This window comes from Astyanax mexicanus, chromosome 2 (genome assembly GCF_023375975.1).
Source record: "Astyanax mexicanus isolate ESR-SI-001 chromosome 2, AstMex3_surface, whole genome shotgun sequence".
In the NCBI taxonomy this organism is placed as follows: domain Eukaryota; kingdom Metazoa; phylum Chordata; class Actinopteri; order Characiformes; family Acestrorhamphidae; genus Astyanax; species Astyanax mexicanus.
Window position 1 is genome coordinate 58,326,641 of NC_064409.1, and position 22,630 is coordinate 58,349,270.

The window sequence follows — 22,630 nt, forward strand, 5'->3', positions numbered from 1 at the left end:
TGAGTGAAGAAATAGTCAGGAAATGTCATTTTGAAATTTAAGGCTGTTTGAAAAAGATAACTCCAAGGCTTTTAGAGTGTTCTGGGGGTTGAAGTTCCTTATAGACCATAAAGTGGGGGTAGTGTGTGTGTGTGTGTGTGTGTGTGTGTGTGTGTGTGTCCAAGCGATGCAGGAATCCTCTGTTTAATCCACTACATTCCCCCCCCATCGATCGATGGGCCACTGGACGTTGGGTCATCGGTCGATGTCAACGTGGATTTCTGTAGACAGAGCATGTTAGGGTACATCTTTCATGCAATTGGTGTCTTGTTGGTCATGCTTTCTTAAGACAATCTACTACAAGGTCGCTGACAGAGTTTTTGGTCTAAGGGATATACAATTTCTCTGATGATCAGTTTTTTGTTGTAGCTATTGGCTTTTGGTTCTGAATAAAATAGTTAATTTAATGTGATAGTGTGGCAACAAGCATATGAAAGGGTCACAAATAGTTTGCTAGCTATTTGTTCCTTTATAACTTTATCAAGACAACCTACCCATAAGGTATGCTTCAATAATTAGCCACTACTTAGTCAACAATTGAGAACAATATAGCGGAGCAAACGTAGTCAGAAGGGAAACAAAATATGTTTTGGGCACCTGAAGAGAGGAGAAAAAAAAAATTGGCACCCCCCCTTCTCCACGTATTTATTATACTGCTATGCTAATGGTTTGAAATGGTGATTCAAACTCTAGGTTTAACAAAATATCCAATTTGTTGTGGGTTATGCTACTCGGATAGGTGAGTTCCAGACAATGAATGTGTGGTACGTTCTCAATTTAACAATTGCGTCAGGCCAGAAAATGGTGGACAATGAACACTCAGTGTGTCTAAGTATTTGGCCCAGTATTATGATTTAACCTAGGGCATTATTGGTCCCGACTTGTCCCATGGGGCTTTTGCATAGTTTAATTGGGTTACAGTGAACTTGTTTGAGAATCAGTTTAATAAAACACTGACGATGCGGGATTTGGTTCCAGATGCGAGGCAGTTTGTCTGCCTTTGCCTGAGGACCAAACCAATGAGACCTGAGCTCGCGAATTGTTTTGCCAGTGCTGTGCTGGGACCTCACCAGTAGCTTGTCAGCAGTGTAGCACAATGGTTGGTATCCAAGCGTGCTTTTTCCCAGTTTTGGGTGTTTCCGCAGTTCACCGCTAGAACGGTGAGATATACCAACACCTGAGAAAGTGTGGTTCAGCGAAAAAGTTGTGGCCTGAGCCATTTCAATAGGGTCTGGGGGACGTCCCCCCCATCTGGCAAATGCACCTGCCACAGTGATGAGACGTTTGTTCCTTCGGACAAATTTCATGAGTCTTTCGACCCAATCCATTTGTGGAATTGGCCATATACCACACAGATCTTCTGAAGATTGGGGCTGAAAACACACTAGCCTTTTTCCAACAAGTGGCAGATATGTCAATTGTGGGAATGCTTGGTGTGTTTCCCCCATCATTTTGTGGTCCACCCATGGGTGATCGAGGGCCTGGGCTAGGCTCTCCCCCCCATGGCGCTGAGGCACCACGAATGAAGATGAAGCGTGTGTATCTGGGGCATAAACAAACAGGCCCTTGAGCATCCTGAAAGACGCACAGTAAGTGGCAAGTGGCTCAAGGTGAAATGCCAGTGTTCTGAAAGAAGTGTTGTCACATGCACCAATTGTCATGTTAACTTTCCATTTGATTTGAGCATTCCGAAAAGCACATCCATCTGTGTAGATGGTGGGAATGTTTTTACATTCATAAGAATCCAAGGGACTGTGTTTGTCTGGAACCACTGGTGCAGGAACAAGAAGAGAACAATCCTTTTGGTGCACGAACAGAGGATCACAGTTAGTCCGTGGCAAGGAACCTGCAGGTGGTCTGTGAACAGCTGACTTGTCAGCCCATGGAACAAAGATTTCACCGTTGACCGTTGTGTTAAGAGTGAATGACTTTCCAGCTTTTGGGTTGTACTCATCTACAGCCGTAGAGGGAGTCAATGCCCATGAACAGGTGTTTTGTTTTAGAATCATGGTAGGGGATTCTGAGGATGGTGGTTTCAGAACCCTGACAGTGAGCTTCTCATTGATTCCCGTGGAATTTGAAGGTTCAATGAGCTTGTGTGGCTCAATGTTGCTAGCAACATGATAGCATTGAACTCTATCCTGTGCCTTAGGACAGGGCAGGGGTTCGCAAACCTGTGCCCAGATTCTACGATGCTGAAAGTCAAGCAATGGTTTGAACCGGTCAAGGAGGTCTTTGCCAAAGAGCAATGGGACGTTCTCCAATGGAGAAATGTGAATTGGATGGGTGAGGCTCATTGGACCGATGTCAACGTGCACCAGGGCTGCAGAATGCAGAGTGATACCAGTGTGCGAATATGGTTGAAGGTGAAGAGCACACTTTTTCAGAGGTATCTCTTTGTTGTTTCGGCGGGCTGTCGCCCTCACCTGGTCAAAAAGTGAATTTGACATTAAAGAAATGTCTGACCCCGTGTCCAAAAGAGCTTCATACCCGAACACATCTTCCAGCCAGGTGGCTAGGTAGAATTTTGGTGTTGAACCTTTCTTGGTTAAGAAACCCAAGAATTGTTTAGGTGGTGGATCCTCCAGGCTGAGGGAAGGCGCTTCCTCAGTGTGGTTGTCTTCAGCGTCTGGCTGTACAACCAAGGCTGCATTGGAGTGGATGGATTTCGCACCCCCCCAAGCAGGTTGATCTGGAGCATGGACAATTGGCAAGAATTCAGATTCAGCATTGTCCTGCTTGCGTATTTCGTTACGAAATTGTCTGAGCAGACTGCCGTCTTTAGTGCTCAGGTTAGTTGGATATGTCTCATCCTTGTGCCCTTTAGGTGGACACCAACGTTTGTGGTGCTTTGGGCTCTTTCTCCTGAGCGGAGATTGAAGTTTGCTGGAGCTCTGTGCTCGAGCATGGTGCTGTGAGTGTTTGCCATTCCAACTGCGTTTTATCCTACCTTTCCTTCGATAGGGGGGCTTTTGGTCACTTTGCTGGGCCCAATGTAGGGACGAGCGACGCCAAGAGTGGAACACTCTCTGGTTTTTGTGGTTTAACTGGGTCTTAGGTGGCATTGGAGCCTTGTGTGCCCCTTTTTGCTTGACGTGGGAGGACTGCTCATTAATTATCAGGACGTCATTTGACTCTGATTTTTTATTAATGTTTTGTTGGAACTTAGCAAATCCTCTGAGAGCCAAATCACGCAGCTGCCGGCTTGTTAGCGTACGAGGGCAGGCTGCGACTCCAAAAGAGTGACTGGTGGAGGGATGGAGGTTTCTCACGAACAATGTTTTGAAAACTTCCTCTTCCTCCATTCCAGGCTCATTTCTATAGCCGAAATAAGCGTGCCTGAGGCGGTGATAGTACTGTAGGGGTGTTTCCTGGCGACTCTGCTTTATTGCAAGAGCTGCAGCAAGGCCGGTTTGAACAAGGTGGTTGGAGAACTCATTCTCCAAAGCCTTGCAAAGAGCAGGATAGTCTCTCTTAACCTGGGGTGGTTGGCGCTCAATGAAACGTCCAACTTCCCGACTAGAGGACACCTTAATGAGGTAGATTTTATCATCTACCGTGGCCTTGGGGAAACGGCGTAAGAAGAAGTCAATGTCGCGAAGATACTGGTGGACATCATTAGAACCGTCCGGTTCTGGTTCAAAGCGTGGGATGTTACGCGCAATTTTGTCCAAATCTCTATCAGAGGGTGCTTGAGGTTGCACAGAGGTCCCATGTGGCTGGGAACGCTGAGTGAACCTTGGTTCTACTGGCGCTTCAGCACCTTTAAGGGAGACTAGAGGGATTGTATTTGTGGATGGTTGTTGCTTAGGATCCGGAACCCCAGGGGTTCCTGATTTACCAGCTGGATTGATGGGGGAGTCTCCCTCCATCATCAGCTCAAATGTTAACTCTGTTTGGTCTCGAGTTAATTTGACTGCATTGTTAGCATGTGCTAATTCAGTTTGTAGCTCAACCTGTCTTGCAATAGCATGTTTTAGTTTTTCCTGTGACTGAGCTGCAAGTTGGGTAGCTATGTTGGCTTCCTTTTGAAGCAGCTGCACTTCGGTTTTGAGGTCTCTTTGGTTCATTTCAGACTGTACAGTTTTGTTCTCTAGGTCTGCAACTCTATCATTTAAAGTCACAATCTCTGCTTGGAGATTTTGAATGGTTTTGGAGGAAGCAGCAAGTTGATCCTGTGACAACAGCAGTTGTTTCCACAGTATTAGGGAAATCGGATCCACTTGTTGCTTGCCCTCAAGGATTTTAGATACACACTCATTGAGGCTTTTGGCAATTAGTGCATGGAGACCCCCACTGTCCATTTGTTGGACTGGGATGGTAAGTCCTGGGGGTAGACCAGCTGTAAGCTCTAAAAGAGCTTTTTCGGTGGCACACATTTTGATTTACGTAAAGCACGTGGAATCAAACAATTTTGATGACAAACAAGTTTATTTTATGTTTGAATCAATTAGCATTGTGCCTTTTCTAAGAAGAAAATCTGTTAAAAATGGGCGACCTAAGGTTACAATTAGTAGATTAATTTTAAAAGAATAGTTAGATTTGTTGTCAGTGATGCTAGTGAACAGTTTAATAACTGTAGGGCACTATACACAATGTCTAAATCTAAATATGGGTATAGTTATTAACTATGTACAGGATGGGAGAATTTAACTATGTATTAAGCACAGGTGTGCTGGGTATATGGTTGAGTAACTGATAACTGGATAGGTTTTTTTTTTTTTTTTTTTTTTTTTTTTTTTTTTCTTTTAATGGTTAATTAATTAATTAATTTCAATCAGTTATTAATAATTGATCTTAATCGATCAATAATTAAGCTTAATTTATTTGAAGATGGTTGAATTAAATTGAAAATAATTAATTAACAAAAATTTAATTAACTTTACTTAATCAAATTGATTAAAATGACCAGTTAATTATTTTATGTTGTGATTAGTTACTCAATGGAGATAGCTATTTAGCTTGGTTCAAGGTAACATAAAGAGTAATGTTTGAGAGAGCAGACCTGAAACTTAAATTTAACTATTTAATATTAACCGATTAAATGAATGCAGTTATTTGTTTACTTATTTACAAACCATTTAACCCCACCACAATGCAAATTCCCTTTATTAACTTAACAAAAAGTTTGTTTGAAATTGGCACCCTCTGGCGACAGAAACACTAAATGTACTCTACAGGATGATAGCAATTACACAAGTACAACACCAGGTGGCGACACAGCTATGTGGCTAAGTGGCTCCCTCTGGTGGTCAAACAAATGAGATGCACCTTTCTGCACTGTATGCAGTTAACCAAATCAAACACCAGATGGCGATGTGGCAGTGTACCCCCCCCCTAGTGGTGAGGGGTAGTAAAACACCCTTTGAGTTTGAGTGTAAATAGTCAGGCTGTCCACCAGATGGTGGCAGAGGCCGACTGGTGGGAGTGGTCACGCCCACTGATGATGCCACGTTAAGGACCGCCCCTTGGGTCTGGGACCTGGTCAGCAGATTTGACTGACTCAGTCGACTGTGAATAGCAGAGGAGAAGGACTCGGCTGTCCTAAAGTTTAACACAGCAGCAACACACTTCACAAGATGAGCAAAGAGGATTTACATCCTGGCGTGGTTAGTTTAATCACGCACACAATAGACTTCCTGCCACTCAGGGTGGTGTTACGTAAAAGTTAGCTACTCTTTTACGCACGTGGAAGTGTCCAGTACTGCAGGATTTTACGGATTTCGCGCAAAAACCGGCAGTTTTAACTGGAGCGCGGAGTCGATGAGCCGGAGATCCGCGACTCAGGGCTGCGCGAAGGCCTTATCAGATCAACACTGGCAAAATATGTCTATTTTACCGGAAACAGTTCGAACTTTATGTAAGTACACACGTATATACACGTATATACACCCGGGTTTAAGGTTGCCCACACACGGCGGTGTGTCAACCAAGCTTATTTTACAAATAAGCGTAATGTTTTCAAGAGCGCTCGCATACCACACACATAACTGTACACGTTATACAGACAAACAGGGGACCGTGCGCGCGACGCGCACACACAGCGGGGGACTGTGCGCGTGACACAGACAGGGGACTGGCCAGTCCTGAATTGTAAACAAAAACACGTGTAGAACATGTGCGTGTGTTTCTAACACGCTGGGTTTATGCAGTTAACTCCAGCTAGGCCAGCTAGCCAGCAGCTAACGCATTTAGCAATAAAAACAAAATACACTTTATTCTGCAACTTACAGCGCTATTTTCTGGAACTGGTTATGAAATGTGTATATATTCTGGTCTCGCGGCGGAGAACCAATAAGAATATAATCCTGCCCCACGTTGGCGAGCCAATTATGTAGCGGCTCAGTGGTTTAATACCTGGTGCTAATTGAGATGTTGAAATATTTTTAATTGGGCGCCAGTTATTAAATTAATTTAATTAGATTAATTAATTAATTAATTAATTAATCAAATTAATTAATAACACAAGACATCTCAGGGTGTGGTTTCTACAGGTGACAGAAATTTTCATAACCAAGTTATCCAGAAAAACACACTGAAATGACAGGTTTTGTAAAATAAAAGTATTTATTAAATCACACAGATATGAGTAAATAATTCATTAAAAAGTCATAAATGTAGCCATTAGCTATCAAATCATAGTGTAGAATGATAAATGAGAAATAAAAGAACAAACACGTTATAATGCTGATATGAAAGGAATAAAGATTAATATAACTATTAAGTGAGTATTTCTAAATAAGGGTCTAAGGCATTTTAAGTCTACGAAACCAATTCTTATTTCCAACCAAGCCACTCAAAATGAGTCATCTATACTAAAGACGCTCTATTAAAGACCCGACCAAACCATGACCAACAGACACCATCTGCCGAAAGATTAAACCCAGCTCTGCCTTACTCTGAGTTGTTGAAGTGGGCCTTGGTGACGTCCGCCTGGGTTGGTCGTCTGCTGCTTCACCCCGAAAAAGGATCACGTGAGCCTGTCTGCAGGGTGGGTGGACTTCCTGTGTCAGCACGGAGCCCCATTAGAACCCACAGGGAAATCCCTTCGCTCTCAGGTGGCTTGCTGGTGGCCTCCGGACCGCAGATTTCTGGGTTGGATCTGGCGGATCTCTTTTTCAGCTGTACTTTAGCTAAACTTAGATGGAATAATGCTTGGCTTCGTAGATTGTAAAATAACCTTAGATATTTTAACTAGGATAGCTAATATTAATATACTTGAAGATTAAATGCACTAGTCTAAGAAAACTAACTTAAGATGACTAAACTAACAGTCTATCCTTCCTCCATCTCTGGGCTCCCTAACCTCTCTCCTCTAACTGTTTTCCTCAACTCATCTTCTCCAACTCCTTCTCCCACTCCTTCTCTAACTGCTTCTCCTCCAACTGCTCTGACCTGAACTCCCAAAACTCAACTGGCAACTCTCAACTGTGTCTGCCCAGTTTACTATTAGTCTCTGTGGCCTGTTTGGCCCCTGAGCTATGATTGGCCCTGTGGCCCAAATGTCTGTGTTTTGATTGGTCTAGGAGCAATTTCAAACTTTGGTGGGGATTCACAAAGGGCCATAAACCCCCCCCCTCCTCACATGGTCAACATGCTTCAGCATTTTTCTAATAGATCAAACCAAAAGAAAACTCAATTAAACAGTGGATCAAAATACCTTTTTCAGCATATCAGTTTGTGAGGATAAATTCAGGAAACAAACAATCTTACAATTGAATCACAATAAATGTAATATATATATATTTTGCCCACAAACAGTTTTGTAATACTCAAGATAATCTTAGGAATACAATGATGGATGGTACTCTGTCAGAAAGAGATCAAGAGTCATGTTATTATTTAAACCCAATTAAATCACTTAAAAGATAATACATGGTTAAACCACTGATAACCAAATAAAGCTAAATTATCAAATGCTAGTTAAACCTTGTTGATTCAGACTTGAATGTGTAGGAGAATTTAATCAGGACACATCCAAACACATATACCATATACCAGACACATATACCATTATCTAGTAAACATTCTATAAAACACCTTTTTTATATAGTCAATATATATGTATTTTAAGCAAAATCTTCTCAGTGAGAAATTCCTCTTCTCTGCTGAGTGTTCAGATAAGCGGCTGGTCCTTGCCTGTCTGAATTTACGACGGTGGGGGAGGTTGGTGAACAGAGAGAGAGACACACTTACAAACGGTCAAATGGAATTTCCAAGCTTAGAACATTTCTCTTAATTTCATTAATCTTATTTCTAAGTGATTGTAGAAATAACTAGGCACAAACCCCTAAATTGGTATAATATTTGGTGAATTAACAATTTCCAAGGAATTAATTAAGTTTTGACACTCTCTCTCAAGTCCCGTAGTCCCGTCCTTGTCCTGGTGATTGTGCTGTTGGCAAAACCACAATTGTGCACAGTTCCAGATGTTTAAACATTAATGGTCCTAAATCCAGATTTACGACTGACAGCGTCTGAAGGAATGTCAAAAAAGAATTTAAAAATGTTTACCCTGACTTGCATTTAGGGTTCTCGAGCGAGGCTGAGTGAAGAAATAGTCAGGAAATGTCATTTTGAAATTTAAGGCTGTTTGAAAAAGATAACTCCAAGGCTTTTAGAGTGTTCTGGGGGTTGAAGTTCCTTATAGACCATAAAGTGGGGGTAGTGTGTGTGTGTGTGTGTGTGTGTGTGTGTGTGTGTGTGTGTCCAAGCGATGCAGGAATCCTCTGTTTAATCCACTACATTAGATAGATATAGGCAACAGCATTATCCTTATTTAAACGGTCTCTGGAATGAACATTTTAAATTACCTTAGTATAGTTGAATAATGTGAGTTCAGTAGATTGAAACTGAGATATTGTTGACAAACACTTTTGTCTTTTTTTTAAAAGGACAATCTGCCCCACCAAAGTTGCACTTATCCATTAGTGGAAAATTTTCCACAACTCTAGCTTTGAAATGGTAAAATGCAATGGCCACTTCACAAGAATATGATGTGTTTGAGGTTTTTGAGGCAGGCACCTCACCACCAAACAAGTAAGAAAAAAAATGGATTATTACGTGAACCAGGCTTGAGACTAACTTTTCCTGCAGTGGTGCAAGCGAGTGATTATCTGTAATAGGCTAAAAGCTAAAGCTAGTTTACTGGCTATTCCATTCCTGTGGAAAAAAAAGCCTGGCCAGCACAACTTACCTGGTTGGCCACCATGACCAAAATAACCCATCAGTTTAACGACCTTGATGATCAGCTTGATTTTTTTTTTTGTGCAAGCCCACCATATATGGAAAAGCTTTGTGTTTTATTCTAGGAGAAAATAAAAGGGATTTAAAAAGCACGTGAAAATATATCTGGGCACATACTTTATACATTAAAGAACAAAGTATAATAAAGAATAAATGCATTCTAGAGCTTATTTATATTCAACTGAAAGTGGCCAGATGGAATGAATCAATGTTCATTTTTCAGACAATTTTTACATTGCAGCTTTATAAATGTGATGGAGCAGTACAATGAAACAAATAAATGACAGTCCTTAAAAAGATGGTGTATGACCATCTGCTCTACAGTACACTAGACTGTATATCACATATCTGTACTCCATTGCAGCAGGAGGGCAATAATAAAACACTGGTTTCAGATTGCTGCTCTGTATCAGCTGTACTTTTATTTCTGGAGTGTCCAAGGTATTGCAATGGAAAAAAAAATATATAAACAGCTTTATATTTAATATGATGGTATGTTAATGAAAACTTACAAAAACAAAACAAGATTTTCATTAATTACACATTGCATTTTATTGCATTTTGAAAAAACTGTGTCCTTAAACTTTTGACTGGCACTGTGCCTGCCTTCAAATGGTACTGAATAATAAACAATGAAGACTGAACACATAACCACACATACTGACACTGCTGTAGAAGACTGTGGGGGAGCCAGAGTAATAGTTCTTGGAAAAAAAAAAGCTGGAGAAACATCTGATCCACTGTAGACTTCATTCTTCCCGCATGACATCACCATACCTATCACAGACTCAGACACACATATCCTGTATGAAAGCATATGCTGCATAAATCTGCACGCTGCGTGTGAGTAAGTGCTGTATTAAGTGACATTATATCGTTTTGGTTCCCAGCGTTTTGCACGTCTGCATCTGATCAGGCCTTCATTGCTCCATTGATCTCTCTGTCATGTTCAGTATTGATCTGTGAGAGGAGGTGTGAGTAAGTCCTGGCTTTTTAAACAGGGTTGTTGGGTAACAGGGAAGAGATCAGACAGAGATCAGACCCTAAGAAAGAGGCTGAGAACCGCAGGGTTACAGGGTGATGTCTGCTTAGCCAATGTCTGTGGAGGTGAAGGGGGAGGGAAAATAGAAGTAGAAAGTGCAAAAAGAGGAGGAAAGTTTGAATTTTGTAAGTAAGTAAGTAAGCTTTAGTAAAGTAAAGCACTCTTTACACAGCATACACTGACCAAAGTGCTGCACAGAAAAAGTCTAATGACTACACATAAATACATACAACCAAATCATAGCTAAAAGAAATCACTAAAATAACATTTTAATAGCCAACATAAAAAAGAGATAAAATAAATAAAAATAAATAAATAAAAAAGTGCTAAAACACAAATAAACTAAAATGCATAACAAGAAATATAGGATAATTCGACCACTAAATCACCCCAGTAACTCACTGTTCGAAAGAAAGTTTGTATAAGTGAGTTTTTAGACCTGTAAAGTGTGGATTAATCTAAATGGCTAATCTTATTCTTAAGATTTATTTTAGAGAGTCAGTTTTTCCAGTGAGGGATTAATCCTAGTCCTGAACTGCACAGCATTTTGAATGAAGATTTTCAATTGAAAAAAAAAATTGTGAACAACTAGAAAGTTTGGCCGTTTAATTCAGTAAGGTCTAAAGTTTATTTTATAATAAAGTATTTTGAATGTTTTTGTGATTTTACAATAGTGAATGGTTGCTGTTTACTATCATTAACTTGCATGTTATTTTGTTTGAAACAACAGAGCCTTTGTTTGGGTTAAACTCCTGACAGACACTTACATTTTTCTTTTCAGCCAATCCCCAATCGGAGGATCCCATGTAGGGCAAGTGCTCCCTCCGGCTCTTTCTTTGCCCGGGATAACACTGCTAACTTCCTGTCATGGTGTCGAGAGGTGGGCGTTGGAGAAACCTGCTTGTTTGAATCTGAGGGGTTGGGTAAGTAAGTAATACTAAACCATCCACTGTAAAAGTTAAAAAGTCAAAGACCTGATAGATGTCGTGATTGTTTGAGTTATGAAGCAGATGGACATTAGATGACAGACTGTAGAGTTCGTCATCTTGATAAACATATTAATGCAACCTGAAAGAAAGTACCCAATGTCCCCAAGAGTATCAGGCCTCGCTCAAACTCTGATAATTCATGTTGAGTGTTATAACTCACTCACAAGATAACACCTCACAACTTATACAGGTGTGGCCTTTTCCAAGGTAACACTTACTAAACAATCTACGTACTGCAATCTACCCATGATTTTAAACATGCCAGTGTACAGTAGATGGCAGATGGCGATCACCTGTACAGTGTAGCTTTGTGCTTCATTGTGGCACAGAAGTAGCCCTTGTACTGCTCAGTCTGTGCACCTTGGGGCTTTTCCAAGCAGACGACTGAGAACTGATGATGAACATAAGAAGAAAAGAGAGAAAAGCATCTTATCTCTTCCACAGTTTTCTCTGGTGTATGGCCTAATTATATAACTATACGCTTGTATCTATCTGTCTCTCTGCTCTCTCTGTCCAGCTGCTGTAAACTCTCAGTTTGACCAGAAAGACAAAAAAAGAGACAGGCAGAGACATGGTGAGAAATAGGGCTGCAAGAGACCCGTAACAAGGGGCAGACACAGAGAGAAGCAAGAAATGGGAATGTAAAATGTAAATGTACTTGGTGTATCTCTTGATCCTAGTCTCTACAAACTAGCTATGGATATTTTGAAAAAAAAAAAAAAACACTGAAGCTCTAGAGAAATGTAATTGGGAAGAGAGAGATACAGTCCAGCAAGAAACAAGAAAAAGAGAGAGAGAGCCAGAGACAAAGAGAGGGGGCAGAGAGAGAGAGAGAGAGAGAGAGAGTCCAGTAAGAGACAGAAAATAAGGGGCAGACAGAGAAAGGAAACCAAGCCACAGGTAGAGAGACATGCATATTAGAGACCATATTAGAGAGAAAGAGAGAGAGAGAGAGAGAGAGAAAGGGGGGGAGAAGCACAGACAGAAAGAGGGAGCAGGTCACAGAGAAAGAAGCTGAGACACAGACATGGGGAGAGAGAGACCGGGGCATAGACAGAAAGACAGAGAGGAAGGGGCAGAGGGAGGTGGGGGAATTGGGGCAGACAGATATAATGGAAAGCAAGGTAGCACAGGTAGAGATGCAGAACTTAAAATCTGTTTGTGTAATTGAGAGAGAGACAAAAGCACAGACAGAGAGGAAGGCAGGAGACAGGTAGAGATGAGAGAATGTTAGAGAGACAGCAAAAGAGTAAGAGACAGAATTAGAAAAACAAAAAAAGCAGTGGCTCAAAGAGAGAGTGTAAGTGAGATAAAGGTGCAGAAAGACAATGAGTGTGTGTGTGAGAGAGAGAGAGAAAGAGAGAGAGGGAGGGAGAGGAAAGCAAAAGACAGGTGAAAAGGGACAGAATAGGGGAGTGTTTGTGTGTGTGTGAAAGAGAGAGAGAATGAGAGAGAGAGACAGAGAGAGAGATGAGATAGAAAGTAGGGCAGGCGAGTGGAACTGATTCCTTTGAATGCAGAGAGTTTTTTTTTCTCTCTCTACCCTTCTGCAGTTGCACAGTGAAAGCTTTGTCTGTATATGTGTTTGTGTGTGTGTTCATATATTTTGCTGGTGAAAGCCATGTTTTTATGAGATGTGAACACTTGGCTGCTTTCGTCATTCCTGCTTCAATGGTTCGATTGAATCTGTCGGACCCCCCCGGGCCAGCGGAGGGGCCGGACTGTGTGAACTGAACTTGATCTGTGGTGTATACTGTGTCGACTGTCCTGATGTCGGGCCGCTGTTCAAATACAGATTCAGTGAGGTTTTTAACTGCAGCCAACTGGCTCATCATTGCAGACTATACATATAGATGAGACTACGACCAGACGGATTTAATTACAGCTCCTAGGAAAGACCCATCGAAGATGAATCTCTCATTCCCTTCTTCTTTTCCTCCACTTTATTTTCCGCCGAAAAAGCTGAAGGCATGCGAGGAGATGACAGGAAATTCAGGTGGGATGCACTGAGGTTTGAAAAGGAGATGGAGCTCTTGATGTGTTTACTGCATGGTGTTCTGTGTCACCTGACTCACATTACTCACTCATGGCCTTGAATCATGAATTATGGGAAATGAAGTACTGTGTGTGTACAGAGGACAGATGTGCACTCGGAGAACAGGTGCTTTAGTGGAACTGTTAAACACACATCTGTGGTTTGAGCGTCACTCTTTCACGCCATTTTCCAGCAGTTCCTGTGACACACTGGGTCTGATTTACTGTGGCTATTAACATATGCAGAATGACTTAGCATGGGCAATGTAGCCAGAGTCTCGACAAGGAATTTTTCATGACTGAGTAATATTCGCATGATGAAAAAATCATAAGCATGATGTTAGGCCTGATACAAAAACTATTTTTGATTAAGCAACTTAACCACAAAAATTATGAATTTCTTTGATTTTACCCAATTGAAAACCTCTGGAATATAATCAAGAGGAAGATGGATGATCACAAGCCATCATTTTTGCACCAGGAGTGGCATAAAGTTATCCAAAAGCAGTGTGTAAAACAGGTGGAGGAGAACATGCCAAGATGCATGAAAACTGTGATTAAAATCCAGGGTTATTCTACCAAACATTGATTTCTGAAATCATTATGAATATGAACTTTTTTTCTTTGCATTATTTGAGGTCTGAAAGTTCTGCATCTTTTTTGCTATTGCAGCCATTTCTCATTTTCTGCAAATAAATGCTCTAAATAATTTTTTTTTATTTGGAATTTGGGAGAAATGTTTTCCGTAGTTTATAGAATAAAACAACAATGTTCATTTTACTCAAACATATATCTATGAGAAGCAAAATCAGAGAAACTGATTCACAAACTGAAGTGGTCTCTTATTTTTTTTTTTAGAGCTTTATTGTTACAGAAATAATTGCGATAAACAATATTACTGTAAATTTAAGATAATTTCTGTCATTGATATAATGATAATCGAATAGGAAAATTACGCAAAGACACCATTTTATTATTTAACAACACTATTTTTGCGCTTTTTAAAAATATACCCTAAACAATTAGAACTTAAATAGTCGATAATGTTTTATTGCAACAGGCATACAGTTTACTACATGCATGGTACTTGCTACAGTAAATTAGGCCTAGTGTGTGTTTTGAAGTCATTTAGCTCCATATGCACACCCCCCGCCCACCCACCCCCACTGTTTGCATACTTGCTCATTTTCCTGATTGTCTCATCATCAATTTCTGTGCTATTTTTCAGTGTAAAACGTTTCAATTTAAATAATACATATATAAATAAATTGAATAATATTAAAACAAATCTAATGTTATATTAATTTGTTTAATGTCCTCCAGTTTTGCACAAACAGCCACGTGAGGTCTGCCTCTGTCTCTTGGAGCTGGGGAGGATAGCATCCAGGTTGGTGAACCCCAGGCCTGTTTCTCAGCTCATTACAGGAGCTCCTGTAGTTCATTATTCACTGTTTGACACCTGAGATCTGTTTACATGTGTGGAATATTGTGTGCCAGGTTTAAGGTGGAGCCACCTGGGTTAATTAAGCTGGAGAAAGAGATTGAGCAGGAGGAGAAAGCTCCTGAGCCCCCTCCCTCCCCCGTCTCTCCTACCCAGGTTTCTTCCCCCAACAAATGCTCCTCCTGCAAGAAAAGCACTGGCAAGCTTCTGGATGATGCTGTGAGTATGAGGCCTAATTTAGCTGCTATTCTCTGGCAAGAACTAACTCTATTGGAGCATGCAGTGCAGGGTTATATCCAATAACTGGACCATAGTGTTGACAGGGACAGCTGTTTGCATAAAACCTGTTCTCAGTTAGTGTGAAATAATTGACTATACAAATATTTTTTTTTACATTATTTTTTTTTTAATTCTCCCAATTTTTCAAACTACCCCCAGAGAGGGGGGATACAAAGAAAAAATACAATATGAAGATAAATACAAAGGGATAGTACATGTAGATACAAATGTTAACAGATGTGCACAAATATATATCAGTTTGGCTATAGAAATCCATATTTAAATCTATAGCTATCCATTAAATCAGTTCAATTTAACTTATAATTCTGCTGATAGAAGGTTGTACAGTACAAGGTATTTTAATTGTTGTTTAGTCTATAAACACAAAGTATTCGACTTTGGTTGATGTAGAAAAATACCCAGATTGTGTTTTACAACCTATTGACAACCTGGTTATTTTGTCTCAGATTTATTTAATCACTCAGAACCCTCTTTTTTGGTGGCCTTGCGAAAGAAAAAAGAAGATTAGCTCTTATTTTATTGCCTGGTTTATGTCCCCCTGATGGCTCACAGAAGGACAGAGTAGTATTCGCTGTCCCCTCTGGGTCCTGTAAGCACACAGTGTGTGGCTTGCGATTTGTTGAGATTGTATCTGGTTGAGACTACTCCATTCTCTGGTTGGCCTAGCGTTAGTTTTTAGCCTTTCAGCAGGTAACATGGTCCCTAGAACACATGCTAAGGGTGCATTGAGAACTGTAACACATGTAATTACTTATCTGCTGATGCTGATGTTAATGCCATTATACACATTCATAACTTACAGAGAGAGTAGACACTCTGGTATTATAACCTTAATAAAAATAAAAGCTTTTATCAAGTAGTTTTGTACATGGTCCTTTTACCACATACAATAAATACTTTAATGATTCTAAAAAAAGCTATTGTCAGCCTATTCCAATATAATTCTAATATCATTGTGCATCCCAATCATGTACCTTCAGTTATGCAACCCTTTCGCAGTGTCGTACTTTGATGTTCAAATGCTTGAAGCTAGAGGTGAGCAATATGATGATATTTTACTGTATTGTGATACAGTTTCTTATTGTATTGACAATATGCTTTTTTATAGCACATCGAGGAAATAAATGCCTACAAAACACTAACTCAATTGTACCTTTCATTACTGAAAGTGTAAAAAGCTTTGTTGATGTGCAGCAAAAACTATTGTCAAACATTGAAATAAACGTTGAATATCCAGAAAATGTCTTTAAATGTAGTAATATAATATTTTACTATACCACACAGCTTTTTTTCTTTTCTTTTCTTTTTTTTCAAAAGTATCCATTGCCAATAACCCTAATGGCCTTCACTGGTAGGTTTGTGTTTTATTTTCAGGTTGTAATTAAAATGAGTTCAGACTGTTCACTAGCACTATTGGGGTTTTGGAATTGGCCTTATTGTCAGGTGTGTTTTGTTTCTGCCAGAATTACTTTTGATGGAAGACCAACTGTGCTTGAGTTTTACAGTATGTCAGTTCCATTTACTAAACCCTTATTATCCGAGGGAAATCGATTTTTCCATTTTTGTTAACGGTCAAATATGTTGAAGTTATTACACACGCTTTCTTGGTGTAATTTGAAATGTGCTTGTGTGTGTTCTGTGTTTGCTTAGGTAAAGCACATTGCTGAAGATCCTCCATGTAAATGTCCAAACAAGTTCTGCGTGGAGCGTCAGTCACAGGGCCGCTATCGTGTCGGGGAGAAGATACTCTTTATTCGGGTTTGTGCTTCCTGTGCTTTTACTCATAAGCAGAGAAACTGTTACTCACTAAGAGTTACAGATCATTATAAACTGACCAGTTGAACAATATAAAAACAAATTCACATACTGTGTCCATAGAATAACAATGAAAAGAAATAAGTTAAAATAACATAAATTAAAGTATAGAGAGGTGCAAAAAGCTATTCAACACAATACTGTGCAATCTGAGCAGGAGGGAGAGTTGTGTGAAAGTGTTTGCCCCCATTGTCAGTCTTAATGTTTCAGATCATCAAACAAATTTAAAGACAACACCAGTAAACATAATGCAGTTTTTAAATGAAGGTTTTTATTATTAAGGGAAAAAAATCAAACCTACATGGCCCTGTGTTTGCCACCCATTTAAAAAAAAACCTTCTGCAGCAGAACAATGATCCCAAACACACCAGCAAGTGCACCTTTGAATGGCTGAAGAAAAACAAAGTGAAGACTGTTGAGTGACCTATTTAAAGTCTTAAAATTTCAAAAAGACTGATTGCAAGGGACCGCAAATGCTTGCTTGCAGTTGTTGCTAGATTTAGAGGGCAAATTTGTTTCACACAGGGCCATGTAGGTTTAAATTTTTTCTTCCTTAATAATAAAAACCTTTGTTTAAAAACTGCATTTTAAATTTACTTGTGTAGTTTTCGACTAATATTTAAATTTGTTTGATGATCTGAAACATTTAAAAGTGACAAACATGCAAAAAATAAAATCATGAAGGGGCAAACACTTTTTCACAACAATGTAATTATTTATTGAAGTAAATGAAAGCTGTTCTTATAGAATGCGTTAAAATAAGCAAAGATTACTGCAGAATAATACAACGTTTTTAAAGACAAAATAGATTTTTGCACTGTATTATTATTATTATTATTATTATTATTATCTTAAACACTGCCAGCATTGGTACTTTAGCAGTACTGTTATCATTTAGATTTCCTCTTTAGCCTCTTCTCACTGGTTTGTGGACCCCAGTTTGAGAAGCTTCCTTGGCAGAAGTACACACAGAGAGCATCCCACCACCGACAGTAATACACTGCCACCTGACAAATTGTGATTAGTGAGGTTGTCCTGGTACCCATGGGAACTCCGTTACCTGGCAACGCACAACCAGGCCTCACACCCCAGAGAGTGTGGATGGTTTAGTACAGAATGTCCTCTTTGTGTGAGTGTGAGTGTGTGTGTGTGGGTGTGGGTGTGTGTGTGTTTGCTTTATGGAGGTGGCTGCCACTATTGTCTTCACTCATAGCTTAACAGCAACATTGGGAGCTGCGCTGGAGAGGAGATGATGATGATGATGATGATGGTGATGCTGGCCGAGCTTCAGAGCAGGGAAATTAGCTCTGTAAATCTTTAATGAAGCGGAGCTGAAATGAGGAAGCGTCTGTCAGTAATGACTGCGCTGGGGTGGGAATTTGTGTGTGGGGTTTACTCTGACTGTATTTGATGTTGAGGTTGTTTTTGAAGTGTAGATGCAGGACTAAATATAGCTCCTATCAGGAGCTGTTGTGATGTGCTGAAATGTAACGGGCTACGCTAGCTAACATTTCTGCAGGAAGGCACTTAAACACACTCAACTTCCTAGCATTGCTGGCACACTCAATCACCGCTCTAAATCAGATTAGACAGTGTTTCAGGCAGTCAACACAGTTGAAATGCCACTTACCTCAATCAGCTCCACTCAGATCCCTTTAGATTAGTGTGTGTGTGTGGGCGTGTGTGTGAGCGCACATGTTCATAATGACACAATTAGTATGGTGCTGCTCTCTGAGGCACACAAATTATTGCTTTGCTTTAATTGAACAGTGTGACAATGGCAATGCATCATGTTTATACACCAGCATAAATGAGTTTGGAGTATGAAAGCCTCCGTTCACTGGGCTGTTTTAATTCACCATCATTTTTCAAGTATTAATTTTAAGATCCATTATTATTCAGAAAAGCTTGTAAATTATTTGGTAACTACTGGAAATGTCATATATGAATTATGAAGTGATTAAGGGAGTAAAGGCTCATGTTTGCTTAGCAGATATAGATCGAGAGTGCGGTATATGTTTATTTGTATGTATTTGTGCACGTCCTCTGAAAGTTTACGGTAACAGATGGAATGAAGCAGAACTACTGAAAATTTGTGGAGCAGTTTAGCTTAAAGTTTAAGTGAAACACGATTTTGATTCTAAACTGCCCTCTACTGGATGTATTGCTTAACCACCATGCCAATGTTAAAGATGCGTAGAAGTGTGTGGGCAGTTGCAACATCTGAAACAGACATATTGATTTTCATACATAAAGGGAGTGAATGAGCCTTAACAATGCATCAAAACTTTAATATTGCAATGCAAAACTTCTGGAGGAGTTCTATCCAATTATAATTAACACGTCTAAAAATAATTACCCTAATTAGTAGATTATGCATCATGGATACACAGCATTTGTTTTTGTTTTTTAATTTTTCAGAATTTAATAACTTAAATAACTTTAACCCAGTTTATTATCATAAAACCAGCCTGTACAGTACAAATGTAAAAAAAAAAATGCAAAAAAAAAATAATAAAAATAAAAATGAATAATTAATATATTTTGAAATGTGAAAAATGTTTTTTTTTATGTTCCAGTAACAACCTGACCAGTAGATTATTCAGAGCAGTGTCTGTTGGTATTTTGATAAATCAATGCATTTGCATAATCTACAAATCATTTGATCTAAAAGTACTTATTGAGCATTTTTATGCAGCTCAAAGTAGTAAAAAGAAAATTACACAATAACACGTAAGAATTAAAAGCAATATGAAAAGGATGCATAATAGACAGATGGATGGACAAACAGACAGGTTAATAAATACATTGTATTTGCACAAAGGTTATATCTCCACCTGCAACAGTAAAACACTAGACCCAGTGTAGGCAACTGCTGGATGCTGTCCTTTAAGCAATTGTCTGTAAAATACATTAAAGTAAGTATAGATCAGACAAAAAGACAACTTTGTTTTAAATTATTATATTCATGAACTTAATATTAAAATATGTTTGAAACCTATGTGTTGGCTGAGGGCATTCAGAAGGAATCTATATGTATTATACTTATTATACTTATTCTATCTTATATTAGTTCATTATTAGATCTCAACTGTTTTCTTTAAATCGTAAATTCTTCTTAATTTCATCCAATGCATCACTTGAAGAACCTTTTGTAGCAGCTTTATTTTTAAGAGTGTATATAGATCAATGTGTACATGCTTCTTAGCTAATGTTATCCTATAGTAACTGTACAGGGATCAGCATGCCTGGGAGGATCTGTGTAAGTCTACACCTACTGGAGATTAATCAATAGAGATTAAAGTAATGGATTGATTTATGGAAGCCATAGCATCGACCACCGCGTAAAATGTCAACTAAGTACAATTGATTTCTCTCTTCAGAGTCTCTCCAATCCTACTGATGTTCTTCAGGTGCCCTCAGAATCACACATTAACATACGATGCCATCAAATATTGTGGGTGTATTTGTGTGTATATAACCCAAACATTCATAGCTGGTCTACCATCATACCTTGCAGACATACCCAGTGCGTTGCCCAGCAACCAAGGCCGAGCCATTGAGTTTTTTTTAACAGAAGACAGTGAATGCAATGCAGTCATACACTCCTATTCAAATAGTTCACATAGCGATTAAAATTCCTGTCCTTCCAATGCCTCCTGTTCAAGGACAGGATCTGTTATTCTCTGAGAGTTTCTGATGGTTTGTAGCTATGTCTTTATGCTGGAGACAGCAATTAAATTCTCATCTGTGTGAACAAGCATTCACTCCTTGCATTTATAGGAAGGATAAAGACAAAGCAGTAGTAATACAAGACATACAGACCTTCAGTTAACAATCATGCTATCCTTAAATATACCAAAGCTCCTTATCCTTGAGGTCAATTTGACCTCATAATTTAAACCTACAGAAAATTATTTTGATTAAACATGTTAGCAGTGTTAAAGCATGTTGTAGCTAATTTTAGCTACAAAACTAAAATAATCTGTTACAGATATTTATTTACACTTAACAGCTAACATTTTCAAAATCCCAGAAGACATAGCTCCCAACAAAGCACAACACTTTTACCTTTACCATTGCAGCACTGTTTTTAACCATGACTTTATTTCAGTACTATTCTAGTCACACATTTAGATAGCTAGCTACCAGCAGTGCCATTCTAATCATATGTCTTCCTCAGCAGTACAATTTTTACCATACATTTAGCTCAGTAAGCTAGGATATTCTTATCATTAATTGTATTCATCTGTGCTATTCTACACATTTATCTAGCTACCTATTTTCAATATCGATTTACCTTAGTAGTTTCATTTTAATCATAGATTTATATAAACAGTGCTATTCAAGTCACATGTAGCTAGCAAGCTAACTTGGAATGTGCATAGAAAAAGGCAGTCAGTCTATTGGAATAAACAAACAAATGCTAATGCTTTTATGTTGTTATTCCAGCTCTTGCATATTGTATCTTTCAGCTGGAAAATAAGCTATTTTTAAAATAGCTTCTGTCTAACCTGATTGTTCTGTAAATTGGTCATTCTTTTAATTTATTTGTCCAAACATTTGAATCACTTTTTTTGCTCTTTTCCGCAGAATAATTTTAGGTGTTAAGTATTCTGTGGATTCCTAATGAAAATATATTATCTTGTTAATTTTGTGTTCTCTCTGTTATCCTCATTAAAGGGGTGTAACAATGCACTCTGCGCACGATTCGATTTACGTTTTGATTTTCTCACAATATTTGAAACAAATTTTAAATTACAAAAAATAAGGAGCCTTTTTTCTCTTTATTTTTTAAGTGTATGAACAATGACATTTTTTTCTAAACATTTGTGTCTAAACTATTGTGCTGTTTTATTTCTCAATTAATAATTTGTTTATTTAGGCAGTCTAGAGTGAACTTATCATTGTCTAAGTGGACAGTAACAAATTAAATATCATTAATTACTGTACTTAAACAGGTTTTTGTGATTTTCTACTAAAGTATTTATTTTTTTATGACTTTTTTTAAATTTGGCTGCATTTAAATTTCAAACAATTTACTTTTCACTTGCAATTTTGGAAATCTGTTGTTCCCTTTGGCTTGTGAGGGCTGGATGGAGGATCTGTCATTTCTTCCAACTACGAGAGTAAAAACTTGTGCAGTGCACAACATAAAAAAAAGGCACTTGTGTGATTGGGTTTAGTAAAAAATGAATGATATACCCTTTGCTTATGCCCACTGGTTCTTTGGCCTTCACTAGGAGAATTGTGACTTCTGGAGTTCATTGCAACTGCATAACATTTTATGAACAGAACATGGAATCGTATGTGACCATGATGCCCATTGCCAATTTTTTAATAGATGCGATGCATTGCATGACGATGCTTTGTTACACCCCTTCTTGTTAAATTAAAAGGTCAGTAAATATGAAGTACAAAAACAATGTCAGTGAATGTGGTCAAATTGACCCCAAAGACAAGATAATGCTAAACGGCTTAAAAACAGTGTTTTAATTTAGCCGTCAGGTTAAAGTGAGCTGCTCAGTTTAACAAAGCTGCTGGCGTACTCCTGACCTCGGGCCTTCCAGAGACAAGTGGAAACTGTTTGCTTTGTTATGGTCTGTCTTGTGTATTCAAACTCAACAGTAAAAGATTATACATCAGGAAGTATTTATCAGCAGCAGCTGAACTGCTGAAGATGAAGACGTTGACCTTCACTGATAACCTTCTCTCTCAGCGTTT

The 22,630-nt window shown here is 38.9% G+C and overlaps 1 protein-coding gene across 2 annotated transcripts in view; it reads left to right on the forward strand.

Annotated features, from left to right (window-relative positions):
• The window catches only part of LOC103043407 (growth arrest-specific protein 2), a 51,184-nt gene that overhangs the window by 23,789 nt on the left and 4,765 nt on the right, over nt 1-22,630 (forward strand). Inside the window, exons 3-7 of one of the 2 annotated variants that reach the window (XM_022672191.2) lie at nt 11,109-11,250; nt 13,279-13,312; nt 14,674-14,737; nt 14,848-15,010; nt 16,742-16,849. In XM_022672191.2, coding sequence (XP_022527912.1) covers nt 11,109-11,250; nt 13,279-13,312; nt 14,674-14,737; nt 14,848-15,010; nt 16,742-16,849 — 511 coding nt within the window. The remainder of the gene's footprint in view (nt 1-11,108; nt 11,251-13,278; nt 13,313-14,673; nt 14,738-14,847; nt 15,011-16,741; nt 16,850-22,630) is intronic. The other variant, XM_007228227.4, reaches the window with a different exon arrangement.